Source organism: Camarhynchus parvulus, chromosome 1 (genome assembly GCF_901933205.1).
Source record: "Camarhynchus parvulus chromosome 1, STF_HiC, whole genome shotgun sequence".
Lineage (NCBI taxonomy): Eukaryota > Metazoa > Chordata > Aves > Passeriformes > Thraupidae > Camarhynchus > Camarhynchus parvulus.
In genome coordinates this window covers 37,889,131-37,908,706 of record NC_044571.1, presented here as the reverse complement: position 1 = coordinate 37,908,706, position 19,576 = coordinate 37,889,131, and the positions used below count along the sequence as shown (strand labels likewise).

Genomic DNA, 19,576 nt, shown 5'->3' with positions numbered 1-19,576 from the left:
TTCCAGCCCTTCTACCATGAAGAGGGACACTTTCCACTAGACCAGGCTGCTCAGGGCCCCATCCAGTCTGGCATTTGTGATGTTCTCAGCTCTGCTGGGTATTAGCTACCCTACCTCAAACTCTGTGCTTATGCACATTAGAGTTTCAAGTGTTGAAAGGAGATTGGAGTCAGGAAAATGAACAGAGAAAAATAGGAAGTAAACTGGTAGCAGCTTGCTGTAATGCAGAAAGCATAAGCAGTTTTCCAGTGGGAAGGAGTTACACATGGGTAGATTTAATGGGATATATGTTCCTTAAGGACTACTCTGGACACAGTATGTGAGTACAGCAGGACAAATACAGCAGGTGGACTGAAGAGGGAGGAAAAATTAAAAAGAAAGAGAATGCAAAAAGCAGACCAAGAAAGGAGCAAAACAGCACCAAAAATATAAACTATACCAGAGCACCATTACATATAGAAATGAAAGCAGTAATGAGAAAACACAGAAATTAATATGAAGGAAGATTTTCTTAACCACCTTCTTGCATACCTGTTTTCTAGGTTGAGGTTGTAACTACTTTGGGACAACAAATCTTCTCAGTCCACTTTTGCCAAGTATCTTATTTACAAAGGCTTAGCTGGTGTGAACTACTAATTAGAATAGCGTGATCTCCAATCAAGACAAATTAATCTGACATTTCCCTATTCTGCTGGACTCCCCAGATGTGAGCTACGGCTCCAGGAGCAGCTGCCTGGACACCATTTATAGTTCAGCCCAGTGAAAGGTGCACAACTCACACAGTCTGTGCCTGACTTCCACTCAGCTTAATGCTTCTGCGTCCCATTTTAGCTTGACATCTTTTAGGCAAGGTAGAAATCCAGATGAATAAATCTCCCTGTAAATCTCCCAGGTTCTTCACTTCTGTCTTTCACACTTATTACAATAATGCCTGGACTGGGAATTGGCCTGTGAGGCAGCAGGATGGTCACTCAGACAGCAGCTCAGAACCTGAGCTGCCCTGCCAGGTTCACTTCTCAGAGGGCTGCAATATTTCAATCCCAATGTTTGACAATGTCCAGCTGGTAGGCTGACACTGAGACAAGACACTCAGAGCACGAGCCAGAGTGAGCTTATTTTCCATCAGGTGAACATATGAAAAACAAAGTTCTGCTGGGTGATGACATCTTCAATCAACTAAGTAATAGGGCACCTTAATTGATATGAGTGAGCTTCATACACTGATACTGGAAGAAAACATGAGCTCTGGCTAAATACCTTGTAATAGAGGATTTTGTAATTTTTTATTGGCCTACAATAAAAAAAATTATTGCAATACTGCAAGCACTGTTGTATATTGTTGGTGCTGTCTCCCACCAGATTAAGGGTGTGTTTTGAACACAGTAGGTCATTTACTGTACAACAGAGCACGGCCCCGGGGACAGATGTGTACCTAGAAAACCAGCCACTGAGTGTCTCTCCCCGTTTGCCGGTGTCACACAGATCAAGTGTGCTGACAGCTGCCAAAAAAAATTGCCTGCTGTCACTCTGGACATCTAACCTTTCTCTCTGTGCTTGGCTCTGCCGAGTCCACACCCTGAATCCTGAGTCCCATTCTGGGTCCTCACTTCTGCCCCGACATTGAAGTGCTTGAACAAGTCCAGAAGTGGGCAATGGAGCTGGTGAAGGGTTTGGAGCACAAGTCTCATGAGGAGCAGCTGAGGGAGATGGAGGGGAGAAAAGGAGGGCTCAGGGTGACCTTATCATTCTCTACACCCCCCTGAAAGGAGGCTGTAGCCAGGTGGGGGCTGGTCTCTTCTCCCAAGCAACCAGCAACAGGACAGGAGAAAATGGCCTCAAGCTGCGCCAGGGGAGGTTCAGGATGGACGTCAGGATGAATTTCTTCAGGGAATGGGCTTCTAAACATTGCATGGACTGCCCAAGGAAGGTGGTGGAGTTGCAATCCCTGGAAGGTGTTGAAGATATGACTGGATGTGGCACTCAGTGCTGTGGTCTTGCTGACATGGTGGTGTTCAGTCATAGGTTGGCCTCGATGGTCTCAGGGGTCGTTTCCAACCTAAATGATTCTGTTATTCTGTAACTCACCAAAAGCATCTCATCTGTACTCCTTGAAGTCAGTAAAAACCTGACTTTCCGAGCAATCCCTATGCAATTTATTTGTGCTGAATTACCACCTAGCAGTCCGTGTAGTTTTTGTTCACACGGGTGAATAAAAACAATTTACGTGGGGCTTTATTTATTTCTGGCTGTTTGATGTATATAACACGGCCAAACCCGCGACCATCCGCAACTCCCGCTCCGTCGCGCAGGCCGCTGCCTCTCCCTTCACCGGGGGGCGGGGCCGCGCCGGTCCTGACCAATCAGCGCCCCGGCCGCCGGCCCGGGGGCGGGACTGGTGCGGGGAGCTGTCACTCCGGTGACGTCACGCCGGGATGAGCGGGCGGGCGGAGGTATGGCCGCCGCTGGGCCTGCGCCTGCCGCCCTTGGGATGTGCGGGCTCCTGGGGCCCGGGGCAGCTGCCCTTCCCTCGGAGGGAGCCCTGGAGCTGGGCAAAGGGGCAGGGTGCGTTCGCTGCCGCCTCTGCCTTCCCACTGGAAAACTACTGTGTGCAGGCCTCTGGCTGTCCCGCGTGTCCTCCGCCATCCCCTTCCTTGTCTGGCATTGCCACCCGCTCCGAGGGCTGCAGGGGCAGCAGCTCGGCAGGGCCGCTCCGGCGGCTCCGGGGGCCGTAGCTAGCAGGGCCGCTAGGGCCGCTAGCCCTGCTAGCTCGGCAGGGCTAATCCGGAGGCAGCGGTTCGGCAGGGCCGCTGAGCGCCTCCTCCGGCCTGTGCAGCTCCTCTGCGGAGCGCTGCCATGGAACGCCCTCGGGACACTGAGTTTATCCCAGCCCCAGGGTGGCCTTCTTGCTCTCAGAAGCCGCCACAGGGATGTTTGTGTTGCCCAGTGGCCGTTCATTCCGTAGAACATGAGCAGGTCTTGTGTCTGTGGCTGTGCTGATGGAGGGCCTGTGTCCCCCTGGAGCTTTGGCTGAACCGGTGCTGCCCCTTGTCCCTGGGGAAGGTTCATTCCTCGCCTCTCTGCAGGCTGCTGCTTCACTCACTGGTGATTGAAATCACTCTGTGGTTTCAAAATGTTTGCTAGGCTGTGTCTTAATGTCACATATTATGGTCTAGGCAGCTAGTTAGGTCTGGAAAAGCTAGACGTAGATATAGAGAGAGGGTCAGAACCATTTCAGTTTGTGCTTGGAAGCTTCATTCCCTAATGCAGAACATAAGATATGGAGCCATAAAATGACTTGCCCATTATTGTACGGAAAATCTTTGAACCAGAGGTGCAGTCACTCATTTAGTACTCTTAAACAGAAGAAATAAAAACAGGCTTGCAATTTTGGTTTATTTCTAAATTTTCTGGTTTTTTTTTTCATAATAATGTGTAGGTGTATAGACTGGGAACACTCTTGGTTTCTTTGGGGGCTTTTTGTTTTGTTTTGTTTTTTTTAATAATAATATTGGGGTTTGTTTCATTTCTAGGTTAAAGTGAAAATACCTTTTGGAAACAAATACCTTGATGCTATCTTTTCTGTCCCAGAGAAGAAACCAACATATGGAGTGATTCTTACTCATGGAGCTGGAGGAGACATGAATTTCCCTCACTTGGTGTCCTTGGCAGCCTATCTTGCATCCCATGGAGTTCTGTGCCTGCGGTTTACTTGTAAAGGCCTTAATGTAGCCTACAGGACTAAGGCTTTCAAAGCAGTTGTGGTAAGGAGTGAAAAAAATTCTCAGACCAAAGCTTAGATCCACGGGTGCTGTCTTCCAGGTTTCTTAAATTACAGCCAGAGATTAGCCAAGCAACAGTGGGAAAATTAGAACCAATGTTTAGGTAAATGGAACACTGTGTGTGAACAGAAACAGCAGAAGCAGGTCTTAGATGGGCAACAGCTGGAACAGCTGCCACAAGTGTGCGGGTTTGAGTTCAGGGAAAAAGAAAAGCCTGACAAAGAGCAAGGGTGTTTCATGGGAAAACTTACAGCTTGCAAAGAGTGGAAGAATTTAGGGTGGAAACAAGCTGGATGAAGAATTTAGGATGGGTGATCTTCTTGCATTGAGCAGGGGGCATTTTCATAGGGGAACAATGTCCAGTTCTAAAGGAATTTTGTATGATGTCATTGTGATTATATGTACATTAATTTGGAGTCAGACTTTACTGTCTTTCATGGGCATCTCCAGTTTTTATGGAAGAAGCATAATGTTGTTAGTGTGTTTATGTTAATATGCTGCTATGTAAGGATAATTTTAAGGCAGCTGCTAAGATGACAGTTATCTCCTAAAACATGAAAAAATGTTGCTGAATTTTATCTTTTCTGTTGGACTTAACTGGTCATGTCACAAACTTGTAATTGGAAATCCATAACCTCAATGAAGGGCATTTTTGCAAACCTGCTTTTCCTTTTGATGGGCCAAGAGTGTGCATGGGGTCTGTTACTATAACTGAGTTGATACAGAGTAATCCATTATGTTTTGGTAACTTTATAGGGCATCTGATATTTTAGACTTGCTGAGAGCTAATGTGAAATTGATTATGTTGTTCCTGCAAAATGTTATGAAACCATTTATGTGATAAAACCCAAGAGAGCACCTGTATGTATGTACCTGTTCTTTAATCTTCAGTGCTGAAAGAGCTTCCCATTTTCTGTGTAGTAGCTACAAACAGAAGAGATTCCCAGCTTCCCAGCTGTCTTAATTCCGACTTGTAATGCTTCTCTTTCTCTTATTTCTTTAGGAATACTTAAAACTTTGTGATGATTATAAACTTTCTGGTGTTTTCCTTGCAGGTATTGTTTTTATTATCAATAATTTTCTCTCTTGTACTGTCTCTAGTAATAGCAATCTGTAAGTATTCCAAATCTGTCCCACTTTGGTGACAAGCAAATGAACCCTCCTTATGATGCCATAGATCTTACTGCAGAAGAGGAAAGAAAGAGCAATAGATTGTATTTTCCAGGTACTTTGGGAAAAAACTTCCTTGTCACTTAGAATTTGCAGGGCATGACTTTTCTGATTATCCATGTGTACTTTTTAACTGAAGGTCTTGAAGAATGCTGGTTACTGATAAATAGAAAACAGTTTTCCTAAAACAGGTTTTGGTAATTAAAACCTAGTGGCAGATAAAAAAAGTCTGCTATGTTACGTGGAAAGGGGAATAGATGGGGGTGGTTAGGAATATCTTGATAGGGGGAATTCTAAGTTTTCTCTTGAGTGAACCAAGTCTGTGCTGCTATAAGAACTAGCAACTTGTAGCGCTCAATTTCTGTGCATTGTCAGCTCATATGCCTCCTCTTTGAGGAGATACTTTGATATTCCCTTGCTGTTACTGACTGACCTCATGTTCCAAGTTCACACTTTTTTCCCTCCCTTCTACTTTTACTTTTAGGCTGAAGTTCAAGGTGTGCATAACACTGGCTGGGCTTGTTTTGTGAGCCAAGTGAAATCAAGCAGAGAATTTTGTTTTGAATTTGAGCAAATTGAGGTTGCATGAAAATAATGATACAGGACACTATCATGGCTGTCTCAGATTTCCAGGCTCTGGAGCGTAGGACCAATCCTTCTCTTCCCTTGTCCCCAGGATGGGGTGTTGTTTTTTCCAGTATTGCAAGGGATCCCTATCCATTTATATTTTCTTTCTTTTCCCCTTCTTTTTTAAACAGGGGTGTAAATGTTACAACTAGACAAATATCTTAGCAGAAAATGTTGAAATTAGGATTAATGTTTTTCATGAAGGAGAACATCCCTAGCATTTTGTGACACTGAAATACACTCAGTTGGATTGGTTTGGGGAGTTGTTTACTAAACCAGAATGTAGATGAGGTGACAGCAGATAATACTTTTTTTCCTGTATTTCTGCATGGGAGAAAGGCCGTTCCATGGGCTCACGAGCTGCTGCCTCTGTGATACGTCAGCTGAGCCAGGGTGATGATGATGATGATGGCTTCATTCAAGGTCTCATGTGTTTATCTTACCCATTGCATCGACCAAAACTGCAATCCAAGCTCCGGGATGAAGATTTATTACTGATCACATGTCCAGTGCTGTTTGTCTCGGGATCAGCAGATGAGATGTGTGAAAAAGTGAGTACCCTTGTAAATCCTGCTATGAAAGGGCAGTCTGGAGGAGCAGCAATGAGCCTCAGTGATGCCTGTATTTCACCTGATTAAAAGCCTTGCCTAGATAAGTGTCTTCTGAAGGAAGCCTGGCAGGGCTTCCTTTTGCTGCTTAAAATGTAATGGACCATGCTTGATCTTCCACTTTAGCAAGCTCATCTTTGGGTCACTGAAATACCCCTGATTTAAGTGGTTTCGATAGGATTGCATAAATTAAAAGTGGTCTATGGAAGGAGTGAATTATTTGCTATTTTGTTTCAACCATTTCAAGTTACAAAACCTGTGTAGTGCCACCACACAATGTCACATTGGTCACATTTTCATGGCAAATTCTTCTAGCAAAGCAGTTCTACCCCCAAGTCAGGCTTCTGTGATAGAAAGTGATAGTTTTGTAGAGATGAATAGCAGGTGTACAGATGGAGGGAAAGAGTGCTTTTCTGCCATGTTTCCTTGCAAACAGGTGTCTGCTGTTCTTGAACAGGCCAGTGTGAATTTGGGGCTATGTGCAATTGGCATTTTCCATGCTTGGACAGTTTCTAAGGAGTCATAGTGCTTTTGTGAGGATTTGTTGCCAAAATAAGTCAGGCCAGTGACCAGCAGATCCTTGGAGTGCCCTCTTTATGGGGGAATCTTTGACTTTTGAGCTGGTTCTTAGATCTGTTTGCTGAGAAATTTCAACAGTGTCAAAGCTAGTCTTAAGGAATTGCATTGCCACTCAGCCTCTGCAGACAAATCTGACTGCAATTCTATCATTTTATTGCCAGCACTACCCTCTGGCAGTGAAAATGGATTCCTTTGAAGTTTAATTTTCTGCTATTCTCTGTTTGAGGGTGAAGCTTTGAGCAGATCCCACTATTCATATCCTGAATAGAGAATACATCCCATTTTCCTAGCAAGGTGTTTTTCATGTGCACAGAGATCCATCTTTTTTTTTTTTTAGGAGCTGCTTATTTTGCATTACACAGGCAAAGCAAGAGATATCTAGGAGTTCCAGAGTTTGTAGCAGCCGATTCTCTAATATTTGCATTCTTGTTTTCTCCCTAGCAATTGCTAGAAGGTGTGGTGAGCAAAATGAAAGCCCCTAACAAAATCCATTGGATTGATAAAGCAAACCATGGGATGGCAGTCAAAGGACGAACGGCAGATGATGTCATGGAAGAAGTAAATGCACAAGTTTTTTCTTGGCTTAGAGAGAATGTTCAACTGTAGCACAAATAATTTGCAGTGTTCAAGAAGTATCTTCATTTAGTTTTTCCTAAATGTGGCAAATAAGGGGTTTGTTATTTTTTAGAAGCATATTTTTTTAAAAACTGATGTTTTCAGAGGTCTAAGTGAAAACACAAATAAAGCTTTGTAAGAATGAAAAAAAATACAAAACAATAAAGAACTTCCTGAAGGACAGAAAATACATCATGGCAGCATTGTTCTCTGTGTTTCTATGCAAATATCCATATACAACACTTGGGAATGCAGAAGATTAAGTAATGCTTTTTTACTAATATTTGAAGTAATATACGGGAAAAAATCTACTTCGACAGCGTATCTTTAGGCTTCCTCAATATCTGAGTATATTACTGATGCTGTACTCACTTGCAATTAAAACCTACTGATTTTAGGGTTCTGCCATCACATTCTGTGAGGCTGGTGAGCCTGGTGTACTATTTTGCCTTGGTGCTGTGTGCTGGCCTTCCCAGGTGCTTCCAAACCTGTGAGGCAGGAAGAGGAATCTCTGGTTGATCACAGTGTCTTCCACCGTAGGGAGCCAGATTCTGCCTCTGTGGGGAGGAGGAGGAGGTAATGCAGGCACAGCTGGGTGTGTGGAACAAAGAACATGGTTCAGTTTTGAGGAGTCCCCCTTCACCAATGTCCTTTGTGTAAAAGACTGATCACAGAGGCCCTCTGATAAATAAAAACTGATAGACAAATTGTGTTTAGTGATGGAGGAACTCCTGGAGCAGGAACCAGTTCTCCATCCATTGTGACAGGAGGAACTCGGGTCCCTGTCTGAGCTCTGACACTGGAGAATGGATGAGACACTTTGTGTGTACTGGCAGCTGCAGCCTTTGTCATTATGGGCTGTGAGTAACATGTTGGTATAACTGAGCCTACAGCAATATTGGAATTGTGGGTTTCCTTCAGGTTAACAAGATTTATTATGAACCCTACAGCATTGCCTTTGAGATTCTCTCAGAAGGGGCACAGTTATGGTCTGAAAAAAGAAGCCTTTGGGTGGATGGATAGATAGATAGATAGATAGACAGACAGACAGAGTGGGAGGAAGGTGTACAATTCTCATCTGCCCTTCTTTGCAGAACAGTTTCACGTTTGTGAAAAGACTTACTCTACACAAGCATGTAAAAAGTATCTGCATTTCCAAGGTAACACAGGACAGGAACACATAACTGATACAAACATGGTTTTTATTTAAAAAAAAATTATAAAAATGTGTTTGAATAAGGCTCTGTCACCACTGCATGATAAAAAGGAAATCAGGGGTGCTTTGTTTTCTTCCATACATAGATCATGAAATGGTAAACTTTAAAATATCCACGGGCATACTAACCCAGATTTTTCTTCTTTCTTTAAGAAGACAGTCTGAATTTGGGTCAATACTGAAAAAAATTATTTACTTCTGTCAGAGTTCATCTTTGGCCTGCAGTCAAAAAAGAAGAAACATGTTTCAGTTAACTGGAAGCCTATTTTTCACTGTCTAGTCCTCTAGTCCTGCAAATACATCAAGAAGTGTTTCTAAGTTCGATAGGTGTTAATGGCCTGGCCTGATAACTGATACTGTGGGACACTGAGCAGCCCTGCTCCAGCAGGGCTCAGCAGGAACTGAAGATACGCAGCACTTTACAGTTAACCCTGCATGGACTGTACCTTTTTTCGGTGGCAAGTGCATGGGAAAAGGTCATCATCGGGCTGCTGCACCTTCTCCATTCCATCTCTGATTTTTGGTTCACTCACTTGCAAGCTGGCATATTCCTAGTTTTAAAAAAAGGAAGGTATCATTAATCCATACATTTTTTAGATTGTACATCTAGTTGCCAATATTGTACCAAATCAGCTGAGCAATTCTGTAAAAGCTCTTCCTGCAGACTGTCACAGACAGGGTGAGGGAACACTCAGCTGCAGATGGGAGCCCCTTCGGGTGCCTCCCTGGAGTTCGGTATCTTGGTGCTAATGCACAGATATTTTCAGCTGTGGTTCACAGGGTGTGCGTCTGATGTGGAATTCTTTGATCATTGTGGGCTACATATTCTGGCAGATTAGATAAAGATTTATGGGATCCCACTGCCTCTCAAACAGCCAGCATAGTCTTAAGGGGTTTCATAGCATATAATTGAATAAAATGTTTGTAAAAACCAAATGAAGTTTTTAATTGCTGCTGCTTGCTTCATGGCATCAGGTACCAGACTGGCCAATTTCCAGCAGCTCTGTTGCCCTAAATTCTTGCTGTGTGATTTCTATTTCTGTTCCAGTAGCCATTAAAAATATACTGACCTGGAAAAGTTTGAAATAGTAACAAAAAATGTGGTCTCCCATGAGATTGTTTCTTGCAAATTCTTGTCCAGATTTTGCAATATTTTTTGCCTGTCAAAGAAAATGAAAGTTTGGTTTATTTTTTTTATTGCCCAGAACTAGTATTTGTTTCAGGGTGCTACTGTTGGTTGTGGAGTTACAAATGAAGTTGACAGTTTAGGATAACTCAAATAAAACATTATTGTTAAAAGTTAAGGCATTGTTAGGAAAATACTCTTTTTTTTCCTGAAGTTCAATTTGATTTCGAATTAGGGACAATATTATGCATTTTTGAGTGTTTTTCTTCTTTGTAGAGTTGATGAAAATAAATTTCAAGTTCTTCTAGTGTTTTTTTTGCTTTGTTTTAAATTAAAATTTTATTCTCTTCTAGAAACATTACTGCATACTTCTAAATGTGTATTTTACCTCTTCATCATGATCTTTTGCCCATTGTAGTTTTTCTAGCAGATCACTCAGGTCACTTTTAAATGGGATGTAATGTTTCCATGGCTGCAGCTCATTATAAAAGTGCTCATAGTAGATGGAGTCTTGCTTTAGCACCACACTGTTTCCTGCTAGTAGATAAGGCAATCTGTATGCTGCCACTGTGCCATCAACATTAATTTGATATTTATACTGGAAAGAAAAGGACCAGAAGTTATTAAAAACCACAAGATCCCTGGCTTGGTTAGGTTATATTCTGAGGGCACTGGTGTTACTGACTTGCCGATATTGAGACAGGTAGGACTGGCTAGGCAAGCATCAATGTCTAAGAAGCTTTTATTATCTAGTTTGGAATTCATCACAGTGCAGGGTACACAGAGCTTCATCAGTTAAGTTCTCCAGGAATTCTTAGATGCTCATCCTTGGATGTGAGGGTAGATGTGCCACTTCATCCACTGATTTTCCCACTATGTTAGTTATGTTAGTAGTCCTGATCGCTGAATCAGGAAAAAGAAATAAAAAGGAACTTGAAGATATATAGATTACACGAGGTTCTACAGAACCTTTAGATGTAAATCAGACATTACTATCCTGAGGGTAAGAGCTACTTAGCAGTTAATCCCACTGGAGGGATGTCTAGTCATGCTTGCTACTGGTGGTGTCCTGAAAAACTAAAAATCACTTTATTTTCAATAATACATACTAAGTCATTTGATAATGGGAAACAGTGAGAAGTGAGTTCTATGAAAAAGGGTTAGTGACTTACCTTAAAAAAATCAAAAAATGAAATGTGCTTAACAATAGGGCCATAGAGGCTTTCATCATGTTTAAAGAAAAAAAAGTTTGTGAAAGCAGCATCTATGATCTCTGGATATTTCCTGCTGAGTTTTACAAGCTCAAGCCTCTCTTTGCGGCTGTCACGTCCTCTCCAGAAGGCTGTAGTGTTCTTGTCTTCCCACGATGGGCCAGTGTTTGCTTGGACTGACATCATATCCAGGCTGACTCTGCACCAGAAAGAAGTGGTTTAATAGTGAAGCCTACTGGAAACTTTTTAAAGTGCAGTTACTTAAAAGAGTTCACAGTACCCATAGGCAGAGAGCAAAGATGAAGGCAAGTCATGAGCACACCGTCATGTGTTACTGTATCAGTCATTTTGCAGCAACAGAAACAGATAATGAATGTTAAGTTCATGGGTGTGTGGCATGAGAGCATCATTCAACATCATCATCCATGGCATGTGGAAACAATACCACGGGGAAAAAAATAGGTAAAAGTGGATACAGTTGCCAAAGAAGGTGATGCAAGGTACTGTAACTTGCTTAGTAAAATATATTGCACATCCTTAAAAATGTTAAGAAATTAAACACATAAACTGGGAGGGCAAGGGATAGCAAATTAGAAAAACTTTTGACAAAAAAAAGGAACCTGAACTAAATGCAGTGAAATGTTAAATTCAATACGGATTTCAAAGATTTCTTAGAAGCAAGCTGTCTTTGTAGTGTTTCAAGACAGAAAAGAGCAGTTGCTAAGGCTAGTTATGGTCAGTAAGCAAAGTGGGAGATGGTAGCTCCTAGTTTGAAAATTCCCAATAGCTATGTTGGGATTTGAAAGGTAGGCAAAAAACAAATTCTAACAAAATCAGGAAAGAAAGACGCCTGGCCAGTTGTCAACAAGTTCATGGTGGGAGAAACAAAGCAAACAAATCAAATGCCTAGCCTTGAAACACTCTTAACTGCTGGTTTTAGTGATTTGACCATTTAGATAAATTTAGATTTTTGAAATGAAACAGTGAAGTATAATAATATATTGATTACACAGTCACTGCCTACCTGGGTTGCCAGTGTCTCAATGGGTAAATGAAAATAGTTAATATACTGTTACCATACAGATCTCTATGGAAGATCATTCATTGTGAATTTTGTGAAAAGTTTAAGCCATTTCTTACCGTCCCATGGTCTCCAAAACGGAGTCTGTTAAGTCGTATGTTGGCATGACAATGTCTTTTGACTCACTGGACCCACACCACGAGAAGATCGGGTGCAAGTTCTGTGGGGGCTTCCTTTTCTCCAGAGGCCAGTCGCCCAAATTAACAAAAAATTCTACATCTGGCATTTTCACCTAAAGAGAAGCAAAGTAGGCACAAATGCAGTTTAGCACAAACAGTATTCTGCTGGCATCTTGCATTTTGAAAACAAAAACCTCACTAAGAGGAAAAATTGCCAGGTGTCTAATATACTTAAAGTACCTGTAATAAATCATTGACATTTAGAAACCTGTTAGAAGTACTGAGACCACAGATTAAAGCCTACAAAATGGTATTTAAAAAAAAAATATTTGCACAAAGTCACATAAGGCATAGAAGCCCCCTTTTTAGAGGATGGTTTCCTGTTATACTTTACACGATCAGCCACACAATCTTTTGATCAGGCTAGCACTGGGACCTAGTCAGCAACTGTACAGTTCCAAGGTAAGCTGGATCATCTTGTTACTGTATGGAAAACTGATGCTGGCTGGTAAATCAGTTTTCTGTCACATCAGTGATCTAATTCACCCTATATCTGCAGGATGCCTAAATCCAACAGAAGAGAAGAAACAGAAATAAACAGCCATGATGGGAAGACTGCATTTAGTCAGTGCTTCAGTTAATTATTAAGCATAACATCATCACTTATTTAAAATATTTGGTGGCATGGACCCATACCCAAACTCACTGTCACAGCCAAAAGACAAGAAAAATACTGTTGATGGCCAGGAAGCGAGACAGAGGGCATAATTTTGCTGCTTTATGAAACTGTGATGCACCCCTGTATTGAGTTTGGTTTGGGTATTTCCAAGTGAAGTAAGAAAAGGTACAAAGAGAGGCAGCTTTGTAGTTTTCCAAAGAAAGGACCAGCTGCCTTGTGAGGAAACATTGAAAATGGTGGGACAGTTCAGTTTGGAGAGCAAAAGGCAAAACATGACATATGGCTGCGTTTTACAGAACCCTGAAGGCACATAAAAGGTCAGTGCAGAACTAATGTCGTATCGCAGTTCACGCTCTTCATTTCATTTCTAAAAAATGCATCTCCAATACATTGTTCTCAGTTGCCTCTTTCAAAACAAAAGAAATTAATAATTTGCCAAATATCAAACATTTCCAAATGGTGGCAGATACTCTATTCCTTTCGAAGGGTATTTTCTACACAGGCTAATGCTCAGCACTGAACTTCATTACTATGGTGCCATCTAATGGTTGTAATGGGCATAAACCCTACAAGTTGTATTTTCTACACATCCTCAGCAGCAGAATCCATCAGCAGCCTGAACCTTCTTCTCCAACCAACTATCTACTGTCACTCAGTGACACTATCCTAATAAAAGTTCTTATTCAATGGTATTTAATGGGAATAATATGAACTGTGTTTTCTAGATCAGTAAACAGTTTCTGGTTTTGGAGTTAGCAATCCTTTTTCAACTTTTAGACTAAAGTCCTTAGATGCAATTTAACTCCATTATTTCTTGTCCAACACTACTGACACTAAGAACAGTTTACTTCCATCTTCCAGAGAACAATCTTCTAAATAATTGTATTCTGCATTCATGTCTTCCATTAGACATCGTGTCCTCCCATAGACAGTGTTAGATGAAACCACCTCCAGTTAAATAATTGTTAATTTGTACATTTAGTAATTTTTCCCATTTTCCTGTGCAATGTTAGTTCAGCAATGTTAGCAATAGTGCAATCCTTAAAGCATGACACCCAAAGGCAGCCAGAGTAGCATAACTGATCCATTACTAATCCTGAGGATAGTGGAAAGGTTACTTGATATTTCTTTAACATGTTATGTTAACTTTTGTTCAGCTTTGTGCAGCAATGTACCTGCAGAGACAGAATTTTCTGTTAGATGCCACAGGATGATTTATTTATTCTACAGGAAAAAAAAAACCAAACCAAGACACCCTGTCCTGGCTTATCAAACTCATCTATAAAAGCCTGCTTATTCAATTAACTTTTGTGATACTCAATCAGATGGCATTCTAGAACATGACAGCTCCAAACAAGGAAAATCCATGACTTTTCCATAATTAATCAACGAGCAAGAGTTTTTTAACAGAAACAGCAACAAATACGCTGACATGTATTTAAGTCCAGGCTTCTATAAATTAGGACATGCAGAGTAAGTGGCTGTACAGATGTACTCACTTTTCTGGTCAAAGAAAGCAGTATGGCATCCATGAAAATTCTGAAGCCAACATGTTCCCCATATGTCTTTATATAAACCTGAAAATAAACAAAGGTTTTATTGGGTGATTTAATTTCAGAGAATGGCTGGCACAATTCAGAGCTCTTTTAGTGACATAGTAACTACTCAGACAAACTATATGGCTGTATAGATTTATGAATCAGCTGTAAAGCAGTAGAAATCTCATCACAGAAAAGTGATGAAAAAAATTACAAGGTTTGCTTGCTTTTGCAGATGTTTGAGGTCTGTTTCATGAAAGCAGAAACTGTTGCCTGTCTCTGTGGTGTTCTATTCTTCTGATTTCCATATAAAACTCCACTGAAATAAGTACAGTATATACAATTCTCTGTTACAAAGAATTGCAGCTCTGATGCTCAGTTCAGCTAAAAGTGGTATCTCAGAATTATGCATGATATAATTTATTGATGTACTTCAAATTAGATTATTGTGACACCTCACAGCAGTATTGCTCAGAGAACAGGAAACTGAATTAGCATTTAGGAGACTTGGATGTGTGCCCAGTACTCGCATTGATTGCCTGGAAAGTAATTTGCTTTCACTGTGTTTCAGCTGTAACATGGACAAAAAAACACTTACAAAAGTAGGACAGACATTGCTGAGCTCATACACAAACTGCAAAGTCTTCAAGGACAGAGAAGCAAGCAAAGTCTTGTTCTTAAAGAATACACTACAAGAAGCTTTTACAACTCAGAACAACCAAACTGCTCATGGCTTGCCACCAAATTTCCATATGGACTTCAGATCAACCAGATTCCATACCTCATTGTCTTTGACGGTGTAGTGACACAAACTCTGTCTTTGTCCAAACCTCTGCGGAATTTCTTTTGCAATCTTATCTGGGTCAACAATGGGGAAATTTGCTAAGTCTCTCTGAATCTGTGGAATGGTTTGAGGGCAGTTCATCTCTTCCAGCCATGCACTGCTTTCCTCCTGAGGACAGTCACAGTTTTCATGGTAAATAGGTCCTGTTGGGAACAAAATTATTATTTTACTTTTAATAAGTCATAATATTGAGCTGTTGAGATCACAGAACAGGGTCAAGCACTGAACATTCATTGCTTAGGGCCAAAACTGCAGCAACTCTAAATGGGTATGTCTGAATTTTTTTTTAACTCTAATGGAGTCATGTCAACCTATATCAGCTTATGTGTGATCCTTCCACCTATATTTATCAGGCAACAGCTTCACAGCATTTGCTTCCTTTTATTATTTTGAATACTATGTGTAGGATGCATATAATGAATCCATAATTCCAGTGGGATTTGATAGTCTAGAGAAGTACGAGGTCCCAAAGAATCCTGTGCTTCTAGCAGAAGACATTCTGGGACATACTTTGTCAGCCCTGACAGGAAACCTGTGTGTAGTTGTGCCTCTTACCTTCTAAAATATATGGAGACTTTGCAACATGCTTATCTCCTGTTTTGACTTCTATCCTCAGGCTTTTGTAGCTCGCATACATCCTGTACCTCACAAGGAAGGAACCATCTTTCCTGTCCAATACCTGCACACCAACACGAGTGAACTGTTCTTCAGGAGCAGTGATCTTCACCTGGAATGCATTTTCACCTGGTGATGAAGTGAACCTACCCAGAGAATAAGTGGGAGCTTAATACACATAGGAAACATAACAACAGATTTCTTAGTCTGGTCCATTCCTTTGCAAGTCAACAGATTTCCAGTGAGCCATGTTAGCCACAATTTCCTCTGAGCCATGTTAGGCCTCTACAAGCACATCCGAATGTTCACTTTAACAGGTTAATAAGTCTATTATTTTACATTCAGAAGCAAAATGTTTTCAGATTACCTTATTTTCCAGGTATTTTTTAAGGAAGTAAAGAACCAAGTTACACATTTAACCATTATGGTAGTTTAGATGTGAAAAAAACAGGGAAAAGAAATTATAGAGGGATCATGCAATTCAATGTGTAAATGAGATATTTTGGTATAATTAAATATACACCAAAACAGAAAAACCTCCATAAAACCAAATAAAATAATCTGAGTAATCATGAGTAAAAAAAATTAATGAATAAAATAATCTGAGTAATCATATCACATATCATTGAGGTATTAACAAAGTTGGTGCAGTCAAAATGCTGTCAACTTCCACCTTTCTTCCAGTGACCAGGCTGTTGGGCTGTAACTCCTTACTTCACCTTTCCTAAAACTTGTCCAGACATACTCAAGAGCTGCCAGTTCAATTAAATGCAAGAAATATTTACTATCCAAGTTAAGCTGAATTGGCAGCTTCCATACTCACACAAGCCACGGTGCATCTGATCTGGATGACCTTGATGGAGCATTCTCAGCTCCTATCTAGGTTCCATGACCAGTTTTCCTAAATAAATGGAAAGCAGTGAGTATCCTCTGAAAATCATAGAATCACACAGTTGTTAGGATTGGAAAGGACCACCGGAGATCATCTATTCCAATCCCCCTGCCAAAGCAAGGTCACCCTGCAGCAGGGGACACAGGGACGTGTCCGGGGGACACGTCTCCAGAGAGGGAGACTCCACAGCCTCCCTGGGACCCTCAGGGAAAGTTTCTCCTCACGGTGAGATGAAATTTCCCGTATTTTAGTTTATGGCCATTGCTCCTCGTCCTATTTCATTCCTAAGAAATTTACCTTGGCCTATGGAGTAATTCCTAAATGATTCTACTGATCTTGTGCCTCAGCACGTAGGAGAAATACTAATATTCCCAAACAGTGGAAACAAGCAGGATGCCTGAGCCTAACAAACTAAATGTATTAGTCACTGCTAAAGTTTTGACAAAGAAAAATAAATCATTAATTTTCCCAACATGTATGCTTTGCTGCTGAACGTTTTCATCTTCTTAGCTCATCCCCTCGCGTCGTTATTTGATACTCCTTGAAAGGATTAATTCGCTCTTGCCAAGTGATATGCAGAGTCACGTAGAGGGAGCTTTTAGCCTGCACTTTCTACGAGCAAATCGCCAGCCTCTTGGTTTGACCCTGCCCAGAATCTCCCCGAAAAGCCGCCGCCGCCGCCGCCCTCACCTCAGCCCTCGGGCGTCCACGGCCTGCACATAGAAGTACCGCGCGGGCAGCGCGGCCGCGGCGCGCAGCCCGGGCCCCCACACGGCGCTGCGCTCGGCGCTCGGCCGCCCGCCCCGCCCGCGGCCGCCGCCGCCGCGGCTCCCAGGGCGAGGCACAGCGGCCACAGCGCACGCATCGGCAGCGCTGTCCCGAGAGACGAACACCGCGGGCACCGGCCCCTGCCCTCGGCCCACCGCCGGGCAGTCCGGCCCCCGGCGCGGCTGCATGGGGCGGGGCCGCGGCATGGCGGGGCGGCGCTGCCGGGAGGCGCCGGCCCGCTGGGAGGCGCCGGCTGAGCCCCCGCGAATTACTGGGACGTAGCGCATGGAAAGCATGGGACAGCTGCCTCTGACGGCCCGCGGCCCTGACCTACGCACCCGGACATCTCTGAGCCGCTGGTTAACCCCTGCCATGAGCTGAAGTTCTTCCCCCCAGCCTCCCTTTACTCCGTTCCCAAACTTTAGGGTGGGAAACGGAGTTTACGATCCGGAAAATGTGTTTTCAAAATCTTCCCCTGAGCAGATGAAGGTGAAGAGTTTCTTTGTGCTGAGGGTGGCAAAGCTCTTGAAAAGGCTTGCCCATGGAGGCCGTGGTGTCTTCCTCTCTGGAGACATTCCAAACCCACCGTGTTCCCATGCCACCTGCTCCAGGTGACCCTGCCTTGGCTGGGTGGTTGGATTAGATGATCTCCCGAGGTCCCTTCCTCCCTTAACAGTTTTGTGACTCTGTGATGTATGGCTGCCGGTAGTGCAGGTCTGGGATTGTCTAGAGCAGAGGTGAGGGGGCACCTCACCCGCCTCCACCAGGGCAATCACCCAGTGCAGGTGTTTGGTGATTCCATGGCCCTTTGTCAAATAATCCAGCCTCCAGCTGCAGAGAGCTAGTCCCAAACACTAATGCTGTTTTAACTACATACAAAATCATTTAGGTTGGAAAAGACCTCTAAGATACTTTCAACTTGGGTCCTTACTGCTTTTCTCTTGTTAAGGCAAACAATATAGAAAATTGAAATTCATCATCAAGGATTCATGAATTTCAAAAAGATTTTGTATTTTACATTTCGAAATATTGCAAATATGCTTAGAGAAAAGCACACAAAAAGCACTTGTTTGAAGAAAATTTCAAGCTGAGAAATGACAACTTGGGTTGATGAAGAGAGTCTTTTCTAACCAACAATGTCATTACAAAATGCCTTAAATATTACCAAGCTCCAGCTTCTAAAGACATAGTTTTTGCCCTGTTATGTTCAAACTGTCATGAGTTTTTCAGGACATTCAGCACTTAGAAGACTTACAATCTCCAGTCTAAAAATTCACACAGACTCTATTGTATATCCATGACTCTTCAGCTCCTCTCCTTTCCCTGTCTTTACTCTCCTGATGTGTTTTACAGGCAGAAAACACACTCCTTCCAAGCTCATATTTTGCTGCATGAGAGAAGCCAGTCTCCTCTAGTGGGAGAGAACTTTAAAGATATTTTGAATTAAAAAGAAATTTGATAGCTGTAGAATTCACAGATCATACTTCCTCCTCCAGCTCCTCTCCTTTCCCTGTCTTTACTCTCCTGATGTGTTTTACAGGCAGAAATCACACTCCTTCCAAGCTCATATTTTGCTGCATGAGAGAAGCCAGTCTCCTCTAGTGGGAGAGAACTTTAAAGATATTTTGAATTAAAAAGAAATTTGATAGCTGTAGAATTCACAGATCATACTTCCTCCTCTTAGCAGGATGGCACTGACATGTAAAAAAAAGCACAGCAGTGATGAAGTAAAGGTGACACACTTCCACCCTCCTGATGTTCTCTCCTCCAGCTTTTTTCCCCCACATGAGTGCTGCTCAGGGAATCCATGCAGAGTGCATGCAGAGTGCAGAGATTTGGCACTACTTGTCAGCACCCAAACAAGTTATAAGATAAATCATGCAACCTAATTTTAATCTTGGCTGGCAAAGCCAACATCGCTGCTATCCTAATGCCTATAATTTGGCTCAGCTAAAAACGCTTTGGAGGCAGAATTATTTAATTATATCAAAGGCTATTGGCCGACTAAGGCTCAACAGGCTTCCAGCTGGCAAAGGCATAAGGGATGCTCTCCTTTACAAGGGGCAGGTTGCCTCAGGATAAACCATATAAACTACGGAATGTGGTCTA

General features: G+C 42.3%; 2 protein-coding genes across 6 annotated transcripts; one reads left to right on the top strand and one right to left on the bottom strand.

Moving 5' to 3' along the window:
• The first annotated feature begins 2,411 nt into the window (after positions 1-2,411).
• On the top strand, positions 2,412-7,556 carry TEX30 (testis expressed 30). 4 transcript variants are annotated; one of them, XM_030952903.1, is made up of 5 exons: positions 2,412-2,450; positions 3,531-3,761; positions 4,783-4,834; positions 5,916-6,127; positions 7,205-7,521. In XM_030952903.1, the coding sequence occupies exons 1-5, from the start codon at positions 2,433-2,435 to the stop codon at positions 7,367-7,369; spliced, it is 678 nt and encodes a 225-aa protein (XP_030808763.1). In that variant the 5' UTR covers positions 2,412-2,432; the 3' UTR covers positions 7,370-7,521. The 4 variants fall into 4 exon arrangements, with proteins under 4 accessions (XP_030808763.1, XP_030808779.1, XP_030808772.1 ...); XM_030952927.1 differs by having other exon boundaries at positions 2,439-2,562; XM_030952919.1 differs by lacking the exon at positions 4,783-4,834 and having other exon boundaries at positions 3,531-3,711; positions 7,205-7,556.
• Positions 7,557-8,563: 1,007 nt separating this feature from the next.
• Positions 8,564-17,634, bottom strand: POGLUT2 (protein O-glucosyltransferase 2). Of its 2 annotated transcripts, none has more exons than XM_030960283.1 (10): positions 17,390-17,634; positions 15,748-15,953; positions 15,130-15,335; positions 14,310-14,387; positions 12,072-12,244; positions 10,893-11,130; positions 10,109-10,318; positions 9,665-9,754; positions 9,041-9,145; positions 8,564-8,813 (listed from the first exon to the last, which is right to left on the bottom strand). In XM_030960283.1, the coding sequence occupies exons 2-10, from the start codon at positions 15,827-15,829 to the stop codon at positions 8,796-8,798; spliced, it is 1,200 nt and encodes a 399-aa protein (XP_030816143.1). In that variant the 5' UTR covers positions 15,830-15,953; positions 17,390-17,634; the 3' UTR covers positions 8,564-8,795. The 2 variants fall into 2 exon arrangements, with proteins under 2 accessions (XP_030816143.1, XP_030816152.1); XM_030960292.1 differs by having other exon boundaries at positions 15,748-15,919; positions 17,390-17,463.
• Positions 17,635-19,576: the final 1,942 nt, after the last annotated feature.